We start from the raw sequence: 19,123 nt of genomic DNA on the forward strand, positions 1-19,123 counted from the left end.
TCTTTAAATGTCTATTTAATTTCATTGGGGTGGAAAGGTGAATCCATGAATATGAACCTCTGTTTAGAAGAGACGCTGCTGAGCAGAGCGACCACGTGCTCTGAGACTTGTTTAGTTTCAGTACATGGGTTAAGGGCTGCAAATAACCCTTTATCTTGATGATTGAAATATCAACGGTTTATTCAGTGAAATGTCAGGTATTGAAAAAAGAAAATGCTCATGATAATTTCCCAGAGGCCAGGAGGACATTTAGTTTCATGTCTTTGGTCCAACAGTCCAAAACCCTGCGACCCAAAGACGTAAAGTTATCGAAGCAGATGTCAAAACTTTTTGTTATGGATGGATTAACTGATCCAGCTCTTGGGAACAACCGTGTTGTTTATACCAGTGATTGTTAAAGTGGGGTCCCAGGACCCCCAGGGGTCCGCGAACCATAGCTTGGGGGTCTGCAGAATAATTTACAAACAATTTTAAGTGTGCTATATCATTGAAAAAGCATATCTACAAACTGGGACTTCTTGCACCAATAAAATCAGCTGTTTTGTCCAATACTCCCGCCCACTTTAGTTTCATGCCATGAGATCAATTCTGATATGATCGTGACAAAACAAAAAAAAACACCTCGGAGACAACATTTTCTCAAAGTTTATCAAATGAATTACTTGGAAAGTATAAATGTAGCCTAATTATATCTTTGCAAAGTAGATAGTACATTATTACATAGTATTAATATATACTAATTAACGTTATGATAATGAGGGGGGTCCTTGGAAAAATGTCTCACCTGAAAAGGGTCCATGGTCTAAAAAAGTTTGAGAACCCCTGGTTTATACTATGACACAAGAAGCATGGTTAAAGTCAGAAGTAATCTGCTGTACCACCTCTTGCTTGCATGGCTAGAAACAAATTCTTAAAAGGAAGAATGCGCGACTTTTTGATCCAGTAGGTGTCGTCCTTGAGCACAGGTTTGAAAAACCAAAACAAACTGCTGCTAACACCTCCTCCATACTGAAGCCTCCGCTCTCCTCCAGCGACACACATCCAACCCCCTCTCCACTCGCGTTTGCACAAAAGGAGTTATCAAATCGGAAGGCACCGTAATGAGGCAGTAAGCAAAAGCAGCGGACAAAATTGTCCTCGTCTCGAGCTGCATTGTTGTGTTAGCATGCTAATGGTAGCGCTCTTTAGCTATTGCGTGTACATTTAAAATTAAATTGATGTAAAAAGCGCTGATGTGACATTCAAATAAGCAGTGAGTAGAGCATGTTGTTATTCTTTTCTCTAGTCCCTCGCTAATGCTAAACATAACAAAAAAATAGGGTGAATGGTTATTTTTTATTATGTGAAGAACCACAAGGCCACGAACCAACCACAGCCGTTTTAATGACGTCAAACTTCTCCGTCTGCTTATAAACTAAATGCAACCTTCCAGTGATCATAAATAAAATGAAGCAAAGCTAATGGAGTCTAAGAGAGAAACACAAACTTATAGGCTCTAAAGACAAGGACATTGATCTCTGAGAGGGGAAAAAGAAAAGACTGTTTCACAAGGACAAAAATACATTAAAACAAGAACAAGAAAAAAATCATAGCTTCTCCATCACGCTTTTATTTGTCCCTGGGCTTTTGTTTTTGTATTTCACCCCCTCTCTCTCTCTCTCTCTCTCTCTCTCACACACACACACACAACTTCACACATATTTGCACAGAAAGCAACAGGCCAATGAGCTTTTTGCCAGCCGGTGTTGTCTTCATTACTGGACGGCACAGCCTCCATCACAAAGGCCTTCATTGAAAGGATGGGATTCCCTGGATAAACACAGCCATTGTAGTCCCTGATCCGCGGTTCCGCAGCGCTGCCGAACTAGCACACATACCTCTGGACTCCATGTGTGCTCATGTGGAAGAGGCAGGGCTCACTGTGGCTGACTGTGTCCTTTAGTTGGATGGATAGACGCCTGCAGATTTCTAACAGGCTGGCAGAAAGCTTCATGTGCCTGTCTCTGTCTGTATCTGTGAGAGCTGCCTGTCGAACTGTCCGGCTGAGTTGTACATTCAGAAATAAGTTCAAATCGTTGCAGCAGAGACATGACAACCTGACACTCAAATTATCTTTATTTTAAAAAGTTAAGTTGTTTTTTTTTCCTGAAGTAGAGATGTTAACTTTATTTTAAAGGAGCAATAATGTAACTCTGACACCTGGTGTTTGAAAATCATTGGAGAGAGCTGTCTCTTCACCAGAAACCATGTGCATGCGGTAGGTAGCTTCAGTGTTTAGTCATCGTTCTTGAAAACCTTTCTGCGCTCTTACCTCGCTCCATTTTCCAATATTTATTCTAGTTTTACTGCGCTTCTGGTTGTGGAATCATTTAGAAAACCTTCAGGCTTTTAAGGTCAGTAGAATCAGTTATATCTGAACCAGTTAGCATGCCCACTTTTATTGTTGCCAGGGGGAACCGAGGGGCGTCCAAAATGGCCCGAGTGGGTGTGCCATTAAAACGCCTACCTTCTCTCGTCAAAACAAAAACAAACAATTCTGCCCTGGAGTTAAAACTAAGAAGGAGGAGGACATACAGCATGCTGCATCGTTGACAAAGAAGCCAGCACTTAAAGCATGTTTCTTTAATGTCTGATGACATAGTAAGGTCATTTTGTGATTTGATTCAGTAAATATCTTACACATTGGACCTTTAAACACCTCAGGAACTTTGTATGATAAAGGAAGCCTTATCTTAAAAAGGAGACAGAGGGCTTACAAACGAGCTAAGCTAACGTTAGCAGCGACTCTGCAGTGGTTCACTAAATCCCAACCTTCTGTTACTTATGCTAACAAAACGTTGTTTGCTTTGGTCACAAATAAATGAGCAGAAATCAGTTCTTAATTGCTGCTCTTAAACGAGAGTAGCAGCCGTTAAATATCCATGCAGCAGAACGGAGCAGCTTGCTGTGTAATAACTGTTTTGGAGCAGCAGACATTATTTGTGGTCCAAACCCGTTGGACTCTGTCCGGGCTTCTAAATTAAGACATCAGCTCAATGGATAGACAAGTTTACTTTCTGATACCCGGCGCTGTGTCTTCGGCAGTGTCTGGGGAATCTTTTGATAGTGGCATCAGAATCAAAACAGCTTTCCCTAAAAAGTTGAATCTTCTATTTCGATCTTAAAGATTTGCTCTTAGCATTGCTGCGTAGCGTAAATATTCCTCTGCTGGTCTGAGATCTCAAATGAGTCATGGATATTAATAATAATTAGTTGATTAAAACTGGAGACACGGAGTCACTGCCTGAGGCCAGTTGAGATGATTGGCAGTGAAAAAAAGACTGCGCAAGATTGAAGCTGATAATGAGAAGTAAATAATTTAAACTCTTCAGTCTGGTGTGCATTTGCATATGAATTTTGTTTTGAAATCTTCTGATGAAAAGCCAAGAGAGAATTTCACTGCATTCAAATTAAACATGGGTAGTCGACGGGCCAATCTAAAAAGCCACTGGCAGCAGGTAAATGGAAACAATCGGGGACAGAGGGCCCAAAAATTGAAATCAAACGTGGCCAGAGCTGGAATCTGAATATGCTAAATCTGCCGTCTCGTAACCTGCTCTGATAATGAGATCCTGTCCAGCGCTGGCAACCCCAGCGGACAGTAATGTGAGCATGAAGACGGATAATGATAGATGCTTGACTTTTTGAACGTGGGCCATGGGGCAGCTAACAAGCTGCTGGGAGAGTGCCACCAATTTGCTAATGGGGAGACAAGGACGCGAGGGAAGGAAAGAAGAGAGGCTGGAGGCGGTAAGATGTGGGACAATCAAAAGGTACACTGAAGGGATTTTTGAACTTGGCTATAAAAAGCGTTTTAGTAAAAAGGAAAACATGAAGAGTGCAGGGAGGGCAGAGGAAATGAAGGACAGCTAGGAAGCGACAGAGGTGCTCTTCTTAATCTGTTTTCTGTGTGTTTTGGAGGGTGGTGTGTTACACAGAAAAGAATCATCATTAGCCGAGGTGCTGAGCAACAGCCCGGAGCGAATCCACAAATGGAGACACTGAGATACGTGCACACACACAGCGGGACACGCTCAAAAACACACACACTCAAACACACAGATATGTGCTCTGCAGGACACAGACACATAAACACTCCTGTGAGTATGTCCTAATAAGTCCAACGGTGCAGGCCGGCTCTGTGAACTGATATGGTCATGAAGTGCAGATGAATGCCAAAGCTGTTCCGAGCAGTTACGTTTCGATCGGAGCAGAGGGGTCGGAGAGCAGCCAGAGTGAAGACCCACTGAGTGGAACTCACACAGAACAGTGGTGAAAAACTCACTGTAGAGATGGAGAAGTTAGCCAGGAGACAACAGGTGATCTCTCTAGTTGTATCAAAGGACATTCAATCAGAACAGGGTCAAGAGACAAAAATACATATTTATGTAATTAGTGCAGAAGAAACAGCTTGAGGGAAAAGGAGTGAAGGAAAAAAGGAGTGAAGGAAAAAAGGAGTGAAGGAAAAAAGGAGTGAAGGAACTGAATCGAATCAATGATAACACTTTATAACACTAACACAATGTGAATCTTGTAAGGATGACCGTTAACTAGTAATTACTCAGTTTAAAGTTTCTATGTGATTTTTCACACTTAAATGTAGAAATCAAGTATATCCTCTGAAAATAACTCTGTGAGTCATGACTGTCTACAATGGGTGTAACACCCGAGTCCCACTGTCTGTGATGTTTTCAGAGTTTTCAGAGTCCTATCTTCACTTTGTTTACATCGCCGGGACGGCCGGCTGACTCCTCCCCTCGTGTATAAAAGTTGTTTAATTGAGGGACTAGAGAAAAGAAGAATAACATACTGTACTCACTGCTTAACTGTGTTTCTAGATCACACTCATTTCAGGTAAATTTACATGCAGTGTGAAGATACCAGCATGATAAAGATCGCTAGCATTAGCATGCTAACACAACAATGCAGCGCGAGTTGTCGCATATAAAGCCTTTAAGACCATCTTTGAAGGTGTGCAGGCGTATACACTGGCTGAAGCTTATTTATAAAGCTCTTCTTAGTTTGGTGCCTTCTTATTTATGTTCAAACCTTCAAAGAACCAGAAGCCACGATGCCTCGCGTTCCTGTGATGTCTTTAAACCGTCTGTGCCTCGTGTCCGCACTGAGCTCGGGAAAAGAGCGTTTAGTTTTGCTGCTCTACTGGAGAAGAACCCACAGAAGAAGAAGAAACTTTCCGAGGACTAAAAAGACAGACGTACAACAACCGAGCATCCACTTTGAGATGCAAATCATGACTTGAAATTGATGGCAGAATCTTGTTATTTAGATGTTTGTTAGCACTCGTCTGCTGCCGACTCTGCCTCACTGAACCCTGCTGGTGCACCGCTAACATCTTCTATCAACTCAGACAACAAATGGAAACCAGAACACTTCCTACGCCCGAAATCGATTCACAAGCCAACAGATTCTAAATCATTTAGGAGAACCTGAGATTAGAGAGATTAAATAACTAAAATTACTTGATTTGAAAGATTTAAAAATCGAGGACGTGATGCATTTATAATCTTGAAATGATCTGGAACTGGGAAGTAAATGATTCCACAACAAACAGGAAAAATGACCGGGGTTAAAGAAATGTAATAATGTAATAATTACAGCATTCAATATTCAAAAGAGTCTTTTATAGTCAGTTTACAGGAATTACAGTAACCACTGTATCTGATACGTCTGATGATCATAAACACTGACTTTTCCTCATTATGTCACTTGTACACTTACAGAAAATGGTGATTCAAGTTATGTAAAAACTTCCTGTATTAATGTGTGGTGTACAGTATATGTCTCTGAAGGGGGTCCCAAGTTTCCACAAACACAAACACAACCATTTCAAACAGACTCAACCTCTCTCACTCCGAGGTGAAAACTCTTCTTCACACTCGAGTCCTGTGAATGCTTGAATGTGTTTTTTTCTGTCTGCATATACGTGACACACTGAGCTCGGGAGTATATGTTCATTTCACACCAATTATAAAAAAAAAATCTTTCTTGTCGCCCGAGGGATTTAATGTCATTTAGGAGCTCGACAGCAGAGTCTGACACTCATGGGATTCTGAGACACCACGTATTTTATCTCAACTTTCTCTTTTTTTTTTGTCGTAGCTCCTTCTTTGCAAAAGTGCTCCGACAAAGAGAGTGAGTGACATGAGTGAAAATATTGAAGTATTTATTTTGTAATCTAAACAATGATCACAAAACTCAATCATCTATAAATTAGAAAACAAATATTTACATGTTGGACCACATATTTTTTAATAAAACATGAAACCCACACGCCGTGAGACGTTACAGAAGATTCATTTATCTGATGAACACTTTTGTGTGGAGATCAGAAAACAAAGGGAGCTCGGCTTCTGTTGTGTATGATTAATACTTAATTGTGTGTTTATTACAAAAGCCCTCGGACTAATAAAAACAGCAGAAAGATCCAATAAAACCAATTTTTATGTTTTCAGCTAATGTATCTGATAACAGCTGTGTTCTCCTTTAGTTCTGCCTCACAGTGACCAACAAAAAATCCCACAGCCTCTCTGAGATGTAAAATGTGCTCCATATTCTCCGTCTTCATAAAATAATCTGTTCCAACACATTTCGCGTGGGAGGTCGATTCTCCAATTTGTATCCATTTTGAAAAGTATTTAAGATGATCAACAATGCCGAAGCTAGTTCACAAAAATCTAAATTCACACATTTCTTAAAAATACAACCGTGTAGGTAAATGTGAGGGAACGGGCTGACATGTTGAAGATGAACAAATATCATCAAAGTCAGACACCTATTGGGTTTATCTAGCAGAATCTTTTATTTCCTTCTTTCTCTGTTTGTGTTGTTGTTTTTCCTGCACAGATCAACCATGGTTATTAAGTCGTATATTATTTATTCATGTCGCTTCAGTGAAGTAAACATTGTTTGTCCTCGGATAGTAGAGGCGATGCTAGCTTGAGTAAGGGAACGGGAGTTCAGCTCCGTCTTTGTGCGTCTAATTTCCATAGCAGCTCAAAGGTCTTACTATTCAACAGAGTGTGTGAGTGTGTATATCTGTTTGTGTATGTCTGTGTATTTGTGTGTAAAAGCTAAAGAAGCATTGCTTTCAATATCAAGTGCTGTTTACCTATATTCTTTCTTTATCAACAACAGAAGAGGTTCAGACACTAGAGGCGTACAAATGTGTTTCCCATGAAACATTTTCTGCTCCACTCGTGAAACATCCACAACAGTAACAACGCCTTAGCATCAACAAAAACCATCTCCACAAATTAAACTCTATACGCTGTGAGAATTCAATGAAAATGGGTAAATAATAGACGGGAAGGAAGTACTTCACCCCACACATCACAGACTAAATGGACAAGTGTGCAATATTAACCTTAAAAACAAAAAACAGTGTAATTATATAATGTGAAAAATATGTGTGCGATAACCTCAGGTGCAATAAGAGATGTAGAAAGTAGAGACAAGAAAACATATTTATATTTTCATTTCATTGTACAGTGTTCCCCTTTGTTATTTTTTTGTATTATATATTTGCTTTAATACAGTGTATAGCTTCTGTACAGTTTATTTTAATTCACTTAGCTGTTACTACAACTTATTTATTTTTTTTAATTTGTACTTTTGTACTTTTTTTTGCTTATAATGCTTTTCTATTTTATATATCATTTTAACTTTTTTTTGTCGAAGCTGACTCAGAGAGAAACGCACAAAAATTCCAAACATCTATTCTATTCTAAAATGATGATCCACCTGTCAGAAATACCTCAGCAGAGAGCGCCCTGCAACAAAAGAAGGATTTTTTTTTACCTGAACTCTCATAAATAATCTCAAGGATCCTACTCTCTGTGCAGGAGGGAGACACACACGGTGACACATGATGATGACAAAAAAAGAAAAATGGAGCGGAGGAATGTTCTCGTTCTCATACTTAGTTTTTTTTAACAGAGAGTGACAAAGAACTGTTTGATCCTTTCATTGATATTAACAGTATTGATTATTGTCAAAAAAATTATCAATACAGGTGTTTTAACTCAAATTTAAGAGACATGTTTAGACCGATATATAAAAAGGTATAGGACTCAAGAATTGGCTTCAAATTGTCCAGTCCATTGCAAGAGTATTTAACTTTGACCTTGCATGTTGTAAAGAAAAAAAAGATTGCAAACTTATGCAACCACTGTGCTGGAGCCATAAGCCCAATTTCCAAATACTCACTGTATCCGTTTCTGGAACATGAGCGCAGCCGTGAGCAGCCGTAAATACATCACAGGTAAGCTTCCAGATCACGCGAGAATACAGAGATGAAAACGTAATGAACGAAAAACAACATGTTGTTCGTTTGGTGCCTGTTTTGATGTGATGGAAAACACGATCATGGGTTTTGCATATTGTGTTTTATTTTGAAATTGACAGGATGCTCTGTGCGTTTCCTTGTCTGACTTCCTCTCTTGGGTTGTTCTATTCTGTCGAGCTTGATGCACTGCTGGCACACTGGAAACACAATCCTGATGGATTCATGTGGAAAATGGGGGTTAAAGAAGCTGGCTTTGTAATGTCAATGAGGAAGTTGTGATCCACACTGAGGCTTTCTTCATTAAAACCAAGGAAGCGCAAGTTTTTAATGTCTTTTAAAAGTTATTTTCCGGAGGAGCTGGTCAGCTCAGTGAGTAGAGCAGTAACTTATATAAAGTGCAGAAGCTTCAGTCTTTAACTCCTGGGCTCATCCACCCAACAGTGCACAGTGCTTTAGTGGCATTTCATTTTAAACTTTTCAACACTATGAGCTCATTTACTGCAACCAAGTCGCAGGGTGCTGTCAGTAAATCAACTGCTGTATTGTGTTTTTTTTTTTTAAAGCTGTAAGATTGGCGAGGACGAAAAGGTGGAGGAGAAAAGGAGACGGGGGGGAGAGAGGAAGGAGAGAGTGAGTCAGACTGTAAACACTTGGTCGGGTTGATGTTATCCAGCTGCCATGAAAACTGATCCAACGGCTGGCAAGTTCAAGCTGACCGCCCTGCCACTCAAGCACACACACACACACACACACACATTCAGACACAAAGATGGTAGAGGGGTCTGCGTTTGGGGGAAAGTGAAGAGGTGACAAGTCAGGAGGGGTTACAGGATCAAGGCTGAATATTCAATCCTTCAGCACACACATGCACAAAGTGAAAATCTGCAGAGGCTTGAAAACAATCTTTCACACCTCGGACAGAAGCAGTTGGGGATCTCCCACCACACACACACACACACACACACACACACACACACACACACACACACACACACACACACACACACACACACACACACACACACACACACACACACACACACACACACACACAGCTTCTGGCAACATAAACAACTGTGTCGCACTGAGAGAGTTAATAAACAAGAGTCATTAAGTTCAACTTAATAAATTAAGTTGAACTTAATGACCCCCTTACATGAGGTCAAAAACTGCCAACACAAACTAGCTCCAGTGGATTCTGGACTACACAGATTATAAAACCTTTTGTGCTATTTGAGGCAAAAGTGAAAAAAGAGAATGCAGTTTTCTTTGCTCTCTGTTTTCTTTGCTAACTCGTCTCTGACAGTTTGCATACCCGCCCCTTCAGGTGGTCTGGACTCAGTTTGCCTTTGCTCACCACTTGCTCAAAATGCATCACAATCCACTCCCACTTCTTCACGTTGCTCCCTGCTGTAAAGATCCTCATCTTTTGATGTACAAAAGCATCTGCTGAATGAAATTGTAACATTTTAAAATTCCCCCATTCTCTCCTTGTATTGGACGAAGCATCCTACAGTAACAAATGTGCTACGGACGGTTTTCACCTGAGGCTTTGAACAGACCTCTTTGACGAGAGCATGGAACTTAAACTTTAAACTTTTCTCTATCTTTATGTAAAAAATAATATTGAGACTCCCTGACCTTACCATCTCATGCTCTCAAGTGTGAAAGAAGGACTTGGTACTCGACTGAAGTTAAGTGTAATGGAGAAACTGTAAAAGTGTAAGGAGGATAAAAGTGTTTTGAGCTGACAGAGTTTGATGATGATGGGTTAGGAGGAGAAAAGGAACAACAGCGACTGAGGGATGAAGAGCATTCTAAAAAAGGAGGGGAAACATGGGGGGAATTAGACGAAAAGAAACATTGCACCGTTTCTATGATCACTGTGGGTTTGTCAGGAAAAAAATTGTACTTCTCTGATGTTCTTGACGCTGTATTATCAGCTCACTCCACCCACCCTCGGTACGTCAGAGCCCAACACCAAACGCCACCGCAGCGGCCCTAATTAGCTGCAGTACCGGGGGCTGGCAGGTCCAAAGAGGGCTCGCACCGTGTTTCATCAGGGATCTCTTTAGCTCTAAAACTCCATTAACCTTTTGGTAAGACTGGTGCTTTGATATCTCAGCTGTTTACACCCCCCCCCCCCCCCCCCCCGCCCCCCCCCCCCCCCCCCCCCCCCCCCCACGTCCACCCCCACGTCCACCTTCTCAAAGCGTTATGTTTCAGGTGCTTGGCGGGCTGCTCGCACTAAATATAGGCTCTGTTAGATTTCCCTGGAAAGGTCCACACTCAAGGGGCAAGAGGGGGGAACATGGCTCTGTGTGTGAGTGTGTGTGTGCGTGAGTGTGTGTGTTTTGTAAGTCCAGTCTTAAAAGAACGATCTGTGGTCAGAAGGTGAGTCAGATTTAGAAAAACTGTTTCAAATCGGACACATAATGATATATAACAATATATATATATATGATAAATATTAGGCTAAGAATTAAAACTGAGTTCAAAACTTGCCCAAAAACATTAAAATCAAAAACTTAAGGTAGTTGTTAATATGGAATATATGTGTTTGCAAACTCATTTAAATGTGTTTTTAAAGTTATGAACACGTCAGCTGGTTGAAAACTCTAAAAACAGATTTTAATATCGAGATCAGGACAATATTTTAATGATCAATAATTGTCATATCTTTAACCTAAAGTTGCCTCGAGTGAGAGGAAGAGCAGTGGTGGTCCATTCAAAATTCACAGTTTGGCAAAAATTCTCAAGTCCTTTTGGCGTTGGCATGGTAACACTGTCTACATCACAAAATTAAAACAACTGAATCCTTAGTCCCACTAATCAGATAAAAGGGAAACTCCACATGCATGTCTGTTGTATTAAAATTCCTTTGGGTTAAATTACCTAAAAAAATGGCATTTAAATAAAGCTTTTTGATATTATAACAACAATCCTTTATTTGAGTCAACTAAGAGACAACTTGTTATTTACTGCTAACCTGCCATCTTAGTATCCTAAACCAACATGTAGAGGTCACATAGATACCATCACTGTGCTAAATAAATAAATAAACAAGCAGACCCTGGTCTCTAGAGTTACAGGTTACAAGTATCAGCCCATGTGCAAGCCTGACCCCTGACCTTTGACAGTGTTTTACACTTTGTCATGTGTCAGTCATGCCTCATGTGTCACTCCATCCACACTGTCAGTATCAGCACTGCACAACTTTCCATTTAACTATTAATACAAGTCAGTGATGACAGATAGAGCATGGCTGTACATTCATTCATTCACAAGTGAATTTGAGAAAAGCTGGAAGTGTGTGTGTACAGTGTGTATACATATACTCTTGTTCATCTATCTTTGTGAGGACTTGTTAAGGACCGAGGACAGTTTGGATTGTCGTCCATTCAAAGGGGGTTAGACCTGGGATTTTGTGGTTAGAGATGAGCACATAAGCTTTGGAGTTAAGTCATTTAGTTATGGTGTTTATGGAATACATTCAGTAAGGGTCCCCACAAGGATAGGAGTACAAGTACATGTGTGTTAGTGAGTGTGTGAGGTTAAGTGTGAGGTTTACCTGTGCCTTTGTTCCGGTCCACAAAGCAGTACTTGAGTTCATATTCTTTCAGGATTTCATGGACTTCCTGTGGAAAAGTCAAAGAGAAAAGAAACATCAGTGAAACATGTTTTTGCCCCTCTGGGAATTTGTCTTGCAGCAACGCGTGATATCATAAAAGAGACATCAACAACCATACTTGAGAGCGCATAATAGCGTGAACAAAAGTCATTGAAAGTCATCACTAAAACACACAATTAAAGCATCGCATGATTACATGTAAGCAGCAGTTTCAGTAAAGTGCAGAAAGCCAACTTCCTCTTGTTTAATCAGAGCTGAACGCTGCGTGGTGCACAGGAAGTGATGCCTCCTGCAGTCCTTCTCATCCTGGGCTTTCTGTACCTGCAGCAGCCTGAAGTCAAGTTCAAACTCAGACCAAAGCTGGTGCAGTGGGTCTGCAGCGTGATTCAGTGTGTACAGGTCTGTTAGATGAGAAATGCTGCACATTTGCTTCCACAGTTATCTTGCTGCATATTTAACAACTTTTTGTGCAGTGTGTTCTTATTTGACAGGCAACAATCATCATAACACAACTGTTCAAAAGTCTTAAAATCCACTTAAAAGCTTCATCGACTTCTCTATTGTTTGTTCAATCAATCACTTTTATTATTATTTATTCTTATACACGATGAATCCAAATGTCCAGACGTCACTGCTCTTGCATACTGGCAAATTTAAGTGAACTTTCTGTCATGTACTTGTTTTGTGTTATTACTCATAATGCATTTTAATATTGACTTCAATGGTTAAACAAAGAGAAAATTATATATTTAGAGTGAAAATGGAGACAGCCATGGGGGCGCCTCATGTACAGAGGCTGTTTGTCCTTGAAGCGGGGGCGGCCCAGGTTCGATTCTGGCCTGTGGCTCCTTTCTGGCATGTCATCGCTCACTCTCTCGCTCTCTCCCTGATTTCCACCTCTATCAACTGTCCTGTCTGACCCAGTAAAGGCAAAAAAAGCCCCAAAACAGATGTTAAAAAAAAAAAGATTGCATAGAATAGTAAATAAATTAAGACAAATTAAGTGTTTTTTTAAAGGGCTAACAAACTGAGCTGATCACAGGTAGCTTGTTGAGTCAAAACGGACTGGGAGATCTGATATGTCTGATATTTTGGCCCAAAACATTTCAGTTCTTTAAACACAAAGATACTCACAGGAAGCCAGTGTAGCGCTGTGAGGTCTGGTAATGTGTTCTACTATCTTGGTGTTGCTGAGCTGCAGCTGTCTGATCCGATCTTTTACTCCAATGTTTCATTTCTATTTGTATTTAGGCTTCACTTGCATATTCAGTCTCTTATGATAATCTTGTCATCATGTACACATATACAGTACACATATTTTATATTCAAGATGACAATATTTAAAATTTAAGTGGTGCGGTGTCAAAAAGGTTGTGTCCCCCCCAGTGATGTGGAAATACTAAAAACAACACTTTACAATACAGAAACATGATTTACAGTTTGTTTAAAGTAGCTTGGATCTGTGTTACATAAATACATAAAATGTTTCCCTCCATCGAGGTTTTCTTCCCTTTCTCTACGATATTTAACATCTTTAGGAAAGGCAAACAAACAAATGAGTTATATAAAATGAAAGAATAAAATGAAATTAAAAGAACGAGAAGAAGAGTCAAAGGAGAAAGAAAACAAAAACTGATGATCTTATAATCTAACTGCAGGTAGATATTTAATAAACAAACACATTCAATAAGACACTGAGTGTTTTCACAGTCACCGATTTGAAAACAGGATGAAGAATTTTGGTCCATTAACCGACGGTCCATTAACCCGGATGATTATTGGCGCATGACGCTTTAAGAAACTTTATTTTTGAGTCATCTTAAAAATAACTTTTTGATGGGAAGCTTCCTCTGATGGCAGTAATTTACCTCCAGCAGGTAATTATGTTTTTAACATGAAAAGCTTTCTTTGTCCTGTCAGGTTTATAAAAGCAGCCGCCCACCACACTGCACTCAAATCTACAGGAGGGACAAAAACACACACACACACACACACACACACACACACACACACACACACACACACACACACACACACACACACACACACACACACACACACACACACACACACACACACACACACACACACACACACACACACACACACACACACACACACACACTTCACTCACACTTCAGCACATCAGGGAAATATGTCTGTTTAAAGTTAAGTCCATTAAACTTAAGTAATGATTTATATTATCTCTGTAGTGAAACTCCTTCCTGATGGGTTACTGTCGCCATTCCTGGTATAAAGCTCTTTTTTACATGTGCAAATCTCTCGATCATTTCAGGAGGACTGCTCTTATTATCATTATGCAACTACAGCTGGAGACTATCCCTGTCAGATGGGGGGGAGGGGTCAGGGTCAGGTCACTGTAACCGTTTTCACGTGCACTCTGGATAATATCTAGATATTTACAGGAGGACTTCTCTGGAGATTCTCCCGACCTAGTTGTTCACATATGCTCCTCACAGCAGGGGGGCTTTCCCTGTCAGAGGGGAGGAGGGGCGGGGGATTTCTTGAGGTAAGACGTGACGTAAATAAACAACGCGGAAGTAGCGGATGAAGCAACAGAGTCCGCTACACGACGTTATAATGAGAATATTTGTCTTTATATCAATGCTATGTGTAATCCAATGGAATGATAACATCCACAAAAGAGAGGAGAACAACAAACTGACCAACAGAAAACAGAATGCAGACGTTTAATTAGAGCACGGAGATCGTAGAGGTCGCGTGCAGACACTTTAGACTGTCACTGTATATAAACGTCATTCTCTTTCTATTGGTTCAAGTTGAAATCTCTGGAGTATATGCTGCAGCGTTCAGACATCAGCTCACTCTGATTTTCTGCAGATAAAATACTAGAGGTCTGGAGGAGAAACTCTGGGTAAAGACTGCGTGAAAAATGTGTCTGTTTGCGTTCACACATAGCCTAAAGAACCTCCGGGTAGCCAAATCTCAGTCACAGTCAAAACCTTTCCAACAGTTCCAGGTCGAAAGCGGAACACGGTGTAGGTGGACAGCTGAACAGCGAGCAACGAAACAAAACAAACCACATCGTCTGTAACCCTGTGGCAATCATGGATCAATCAAGGTCACTGCAGCATAAAGCAATTAGTGTTGAGTGCCACCAGAGACGAGATGTAATAGCAATATGATGCACATCAGGGCAGGACTTTGAGACTGTTTTATCCTCATACACAGTTTATTCACCATCATTAATGCACGATGTAGAGACCCCTCCCCCCTGCCTCCTCTTCTTCTTCACTTTCCCTCATTATGTAGCTGTCTACATTCATTGACTGTTTTCAGATGTTCCCTAATAAATTCAATAGCACCCTTAATAGATTTTAAATAGAATAAATGGGCTTCAAATGTGAACAAAGGAGAGGGAAAAAAAGACTTCCTCCAAAATGCCAATCGCTCTTTTTGAGTGCTGATGGCATTTGGGAGGAGGTGTCTGTTCTCTTTTGTTTGCTAATGTACTCTGAATCCTGTGCTTTTATCATTCCATCCTGTTTGCATTCATCATCCTGTCATCCAAAGAAACAAAGTAAGGGTGTATTGTATAGAATAATCACCTTTTACACTGAAGTGAAAGCAGATTTGACAGTTCCAGGAGAGAGACAGAAAACAGAAAACACTTTCAGTCCCAGTTTTCAAAAACTGAGATTTTTTTTTTCCTCCAAATTATAACTGGTGGTCAAATGAAAATCTTAATAACCACTCGGTGTATGCTAACCTCAAAATCAATGACGAGAGGTCCCAGCAAGGGGGGGGGGAAGCTACGGAGAAAACAAATCCTTGATGATGTTACATTATATGCAAGGTGACTCAGAATATTGTGCTGCTTTCATGAAATTAGTTCAACAATTCAACCGGTTTGTTTTTCAGGGTTTATTTTCATTTGCCTTGAATATATATATATATATATATATATATATATATTCAAGGCAAATAACTGCAATAGTGCCTTTACACTTGGATAAAACTCCTGAAAACTTCCTGACATTTCAGGAGGAGCTGCATGTGTGAATGCAAACAGCCACAATTTTTACTTCCAGCCTCCTATTCAATTTTCCGGAAGAAGCTGAGTGAGCCGATGTGAGAACACAGCAGGAAATAGTGAAATTCAACCGGCCGCTGCCAGCTCAGTAGCCGAGACATAAGGCCTGCCTGTCGGCGGCGGTGAGGACGAGGCGCCCGGGCCGGCTCGAGCTGGGGCGGACTGGTAGTGTCGGTGCTCTCACTGTTTGCATATGGACACAGACATAGAGTCTGTTTTCTGCCAGGAATTTCCAAGATCAATTCTGGAAGAAATCTCTGAATCAGTTGAGGAAACGTCTTTATGTGTTGAAGTAAATATGTCTGTAAATGTTTTTATTTCTACATTTCTACTGCTATACTGTATGTTTTGGAGAAACCGTAACAATCGAATTTCCCTCTGAGATTAATAAAGTATTTCTGATTCTGAAATAGAGGACTTTAGTGGGAGTGGCCTGCGGTGCTGTGCATTCTGGGATTTGGTGTCTTTCATCCACATGAGCCAAAAAGACACTTTTTGCCTTTTCTCGGCCAAGAAGGCACCAACTTCAAAATGTCTTTCACATTTCTACATATATGACCCAATGTCAACACAGATTCATGTTTCAACGGGTGAAGGATCCCTTTAACTTCATACCTTGCCTCCTGAGACCCCCTCTCACCCCCAACCCGCTCCTCCTGTCAGTCTGGAAGATTTCAGGGGTAGTCCACCTGGAATTTTCTAAACATTTTCAGGAGTGCTAAAATGATTTTGTAATAATATTTAAGTTTGAAGATTTTTCTGTCTCCTATAAAGCCTACAGACACTTCTGCCTTTCTACAGGGCTGTGAACAACTTAACAACAAACACACTAATGAAGCAGGATTGAGATCAAAGCATGCTTGTTCTAATGTGAGGATTTAAGTATTTCAACTGTTGTGTTGTTGCCAACCAAAGCTCTCCTTAGTTTTTGATAGTTATTTATCCTTCTCTTTCAACAGCTTACATGCTTTGATTTTCAAAATGCATTTTGTGTTTACAGTGTCATGTCTTTTTTCCCCAAAGACAATGCATGTTGCTCTTGCATTAACTAGACTTCTCACATAAACAGAAGCTTTCATAAGAAAGCAGGTGAATTGGAATGAAGAATTCAATCATTGTAATAGTTAAGACTGCACAAATGGCCTATGATTACCCCTTTTTTCACTTATTAAAAGATGAGATGATGTCACTGCTGTACCAGACATGATGCATTCACTGACCCTGCAGTGTACTTGGTGATTTCAGACACGGGTCATTCTCTCTGGTTTCCTTTCATCACTCGTCCCTGTGCTCCAAATCTAGCTGAAAGTTTTATTTCTCAGAGCACTGGCCCATTACAACACATTTAAAGACTATTTTTAGGCGTCAGAAAAGCCCCGCCCCTCTCTCTCTTCTCCACCACACTATTAACCAGTTGAGCACTCCATGCTGGACTTTAGTTTTTATTCCAGTTTGTTTCACACTGCTTTTCCTTTTACCTTCCATATTCTTAATGATTTTTTTTCTTGTCTCTCAATACATCCCATCACGCTGTTCTACGATGTTCCACTTCAACTTTTATTGAGAATCCCTCGACGCTTTTTCAATAGCTTTCTAATTAACGCTGCCATTATAGCAAAGTGTGATCGCAAGTATTTCGAAAAAACAGGAGAAAAGAGAGAGCTTTGAATTCACAGACAGAGCAAACATTCATCTCTCAACTAAAGCCAGTTATTGCTAATTATAACACCCTTATCTTCAATTATAAATTGCCTCTTATAACCACTTGGATTAAACAGAGAACCTGGGTAATACTTGGACATTAACTGGAAGAAAAGATGCCACAGTGTCGCCTATTCAAGGTTGCTTTGCAGTATATTCCTCTCAGTAAAGCTGTTTTTTTAATCTCATCCTTTACTACTCAGTTCTTTCAGTGTGTTTGAAACGCTTTAAGACTCTGACATTTCCAGCAAGTCCAGTCAGTACCCCTGCACCAGCCTCAAGCCCAGGGGCACATTTCTGTGATGCACACACATAGGCACACTTTGTGAAATATTAAAGTGCCCTGAGAGGATGGGTTCCATAAGGAATGTGATAGCAGCATGATGTGACTACATGGTGTAGCTTCATGAAGGAACATGAATCCCCAAGCTCCGCCCAAAATCACCCGATCATCAGCCTCACATCTGTGCACATATCAGAAGAGTTGCCCTATAAGCTCCATTACTTTCTTACCACTGCTGCAAACTAGATTCAACATTCAAAATGTTTATTGTCATGTGCACAGTAGGAAACATGTTTCCCTGTACAATGAAATTCTTTCTTTGCCGCCCACAATGAATGCCAACAATAAAATATTAAAATTAAACATAGCCAAATAAAGTAATAATAATAATAATAATATATACAAATATACAAAATATACAAAAAATAAGGCAATTTGAGTGCAAATAGAAAATGTAAACTGTGCAAAAAATGAGTGTATGAGTGTAACTATTGACTGAGATGGGAGGAAGACCCCCCCTCTCTGATGATATATTCGTTCATTCAGTATTTTCCAAACAATATAATGGTCTAAACTGCCAACCTCAAGTAGTTTTATGGAAAAAATGACTTTTGTCCTGTGACTTCAAAGGGAGAAGGAAGAAGAATATTGGAGAAAATGGGATTTATACAAAGATAAAGACTCCTAAATATATCTTTTTTCATTAGAATGTACCATCCATTATGTACTGTACCTGTGCCTTTTACATTCTTGTATTTGATCTTACTGTCTTGCCCTAGTCCTCACTTGTTCTGTGTTTCTTGTAAAACAAGAATGAAAAATAAAGTCTCCTTTAGCACAGCAAGAGCTTTCTTTTTGTCTATAATTGCCTCAGGAAATGTTTCAGGGAGTGGCTATCTTTAATGGACAAGGTGCTACCAAAACAGAATCAAGAAGTGGTGAACACTTCTGGATCCAACAAACCAAAATGTTAACAGTCAAAACGCCAAACTGTGAAATTTGAAACAGTTGTCCGTGAACCAACTGGTGATCTCCCAATGGGAGGGGGATTATTTAATTCCAAGCTTCTGCTTCTACTCACTGCTGTAT

General features: G+C 40.1%; 1 protein-coding gene across 1 annotated transcript in view; it reads right to left on the minus strand.

The window, feature by feature from the left end:
- raver2 (ribonucleoprotein, PTB-binding 2) overlaps positions 1-19,123 on the minus strand; it is a 98,180-nt gene that overhangs the window by 62,144 nt on the left and 16,913 nt on the right. Inside the window, exon 2 of the mRNA XM_065955601.1 lies at positions 11,916-11,982. Within this exon, the coding sequence (XP_065811673.1) occupies positions 11,916-11,982 (67 nt within the window). The remainder of the gene's footprint in view (positions 1-11,915; positions 11,983-19,123) is intronic.

Source organism: Labrus bergylta, chromosome 6, assembly GCF_963930695.1.
Source record: "Labrus bergylta chromosome 6, fLabBer1.1, whole genome shotgun sequence".
In the NCBI taxonomy this organism is placed as follows: Eukaryota; Metazoa; Chordata; class Actinopteri; order Labriformes; family Labridae; genus Labrus; species Labrus bergylta.